Source organism: Fulmarus glacialis, unplaced genomic scaffold (genome assembly GCF_000690835.1).
Source record: "Fulmarus glacialis isolate BGI_N327 unplaced genomic scaffold, ASM69083v1 scaffold8536, whole genome shotgun sequence".
Taxonomy (NCBI): Eukaryota; Metazoa; Chordata; class Aves; order Procellariiformes; family Procellariidae; genus Fulmarus; species Fulmarus glacialis.
Window position 1 is genome coordinate 72,694 of NW_009217458.1, and position 2,579 is coordinate 75,272.

General features: G+C 41.4%; 1 protein-coding gene across 1 annotated transcript in view; it reads right to left on the reverse strand.

Moving 5' to 3' along the window:
- The window catches only part of EIF1B (eukaryotic translation initiation factor 1B), a 1,952-nt gene extending 1,472 nt beyond the window's left edge, over positions 1 to 480 (reverse strand). The window contains exon 1 of the mRNA XM_009579675.1: positions 295 to 480. Coding sequence (XP_009577970.1) covers positions 295 to 480 — 186 coding nt within the window. The remainder of the gene's footprint in view (positions 1 to 294) is intronic.
- Positions 481 to 2,579: the final 2,099 nt, after the last annotated feature.

Here is a 2,579-nt window from a genome sequence, read left to right on the forward strand (position 1 = left end):
GATTTTAGTCTTCCCATCAACAAAGCCAGTTACCCGTGAAATTTTAATGAAACATTCAGGATATATTTTATTTACGTCTCTATAGGAAAGAAACGTTTAACTTTTTAGCAAAAATCAGTGTCACTAGATACTGACAAGAGTTTTGAAAGAGACAGGGAAAGGGATCAACCTGAATATGAAAGTGATGTACACTGGCAAGAATGAAACAAAACAAATATTCTGTTACTTAGTATAAAAAGCTATCATACTCCTTTATACAATATCTTTATTATTAAATCAAATCAGCAGCTTCACCTTTTTGAAAGCTTTCACAAGTTTCTTCTTGTCATAATCATCTGCAATTCCCTGAACAGTTGTTAGTGTCTTTCTTCCGTTTCGTTGCTGGATCCTTATATGAATGTAATCCTCAGTCCCCGCTGGGAGTAAGTCGTCACCCTTTGTTGCATCAGCAAAGGGGTCTGCAGGAGGAAAAAGATTCATGTAATTCCCATAGAAGAAAACACTCAAGCTCAAAAACTAACAGGTAAGTTTCTCACTTCACAGAGAGCTTTATTTAGAGAATCATCTTGCTGTTTCCTCCCTGTTTAAAAATACACTGTTAAAATCAGCATACTTTTTTCTACAACTCTGTTAAGTCTCGCTAGCCTACTAACTCAGCATAGCGCTCTCAACTATCACGCACCCTGTTACTTCAACGCCTACCCAGATATAAACAATTTTCAGCCACAGTACCAATTTACTTCACTATTTCTTACAAACTGTAAATCCTGAAAACAGGGTTCCGAGAGAACATCAAGTGCACATAAGTTTTAGACAGCCACCAGCATTTTAAGTGAAATACAGAAGTCATATCTTTTATCAGATCAACTAATAAGTACAGAAAAAACAAAAAGCTCTTGTACACACATTCCTTTCCAGGTCCAGAACAGACGTCTTATACCGTGACAACTACCACACTACCAACATTTTAAGGCATGGATATAATTCTTGGCTACTAACGTATACAAAACACGGCAAGAGACACTAAAAGATGTCAGAGGCTGTCTGTAAACCTGGACCCCTCTGCCAGTCAGTAAGTTTAGGCAAGAATTGTAACAAAACGCATTTAGGCTTTGACTATAGAAAGGTCAGTTCTCAAATTCTTCCAAGCTTAAATTCATTTAGCACAGGTGAAACAGGAAGGCATTTAGGAAAAAGAAGGATTTCCGGGTTATACTCCTTATTCTCGGTTCTCCACAAAAACATATTTAACACTCACTCTATCAAGAAATTTGATAACCCTACAAGTTTCCTAATCAGTAGCTCCAAATAAGTCTTGAAGCATGAAGTAATTTAAGTATTACTTTTCTTAAAAACAGATCACAAGTAATTTCTGGATACTAATCAGAATCATATTCAAGAGTCTGGTCTTCAGAAAGTACAGGTTTAACAGCCATGCAAGCTACAATTTCCCAAACTTCCATCCAAAACTCAAACCTAAAAACAGTGATCAAGTTTTGCCATCCACTTGAAACAAATGCCCCAAAAGAGTAAAACTTCAGCAGAAATAGGAACAGAAGCACTTCAGCTGCAGACAGACTGACCCTTGGAGAAACAAGAATGACAAGAGCATTAAGGCACTGAAAGCAGCATGAGGATGCAAGCACCACAGGAAAGAAGTACAGCACTGGGAAGCTTGACTGGCTTAATTTCTACTAAGGCATTTGTTAAAACATGCTGAATTTCACCGTGCCCCACAGCTTGTGGGGCAAACACTAAAAGAAAATTTCAGTGAAAGAAAAGGTGAAAGACAAAGGGGGCTCGCGCATGAAGATCACTTGGCCAAGTTTAAGATTCTAGGTTGGAGATAAACCAGCGCTGTAGGTGTTAACATTGGATTACTTCAAACAAATCCTTTAGGCAGCACCTTCCTAAGCACAGGATCAGCTCCCAAATCGTGATTAACATAACCTTCTCATATGGCTTATATCTACTGAAAATTAGAGACAAAACTAAAACCAAAACCCTAACAACTTTATCATATAAAGTGTTAACTTGCTCACTTCTGTTGCCTAGAGATACGGAAGGTGGAGAACCATGGCCCAGCATGGTAAACTGGGCATGTATCAGGTTTTGGGACACTGGTAAGCATAAGGTGAGGCAGCAAATCAACAAATAATTGGAACTGAGGAGATTATTCCCTTCCTTAGCAAAAGATACGAACCCTAGACTCCCTGTGCCCACAAAGATTACAACTTTGGGACTACAGAGCTGACAAAAAAGCCCAGTTTGGGGTGCTAGGACATTCAGGCAAACAGCGCAGTGTGGGATGTCAGACCACTGTACATGGCAGCATCTCCTACGGGAGTGGAAAGGGAGCAAACGGAGAGGGAGATGAGCCTCCTACCCGATGTCTCTCCGCTGCACACACGGCGCCACGGGAGGACAAGGACAAACAGTCAGAGCTGCCTTTACAGAGAGAGGAACGCGGGCAGCGCCGGGGATGGCAACACCCGCTCAGCAACGGCTTCAATGTCACCGCGGGGGTGGGGGGGCACCGACGCACCGGGCGACCTCGGGAAAGCGGGGGCAGGAGGATG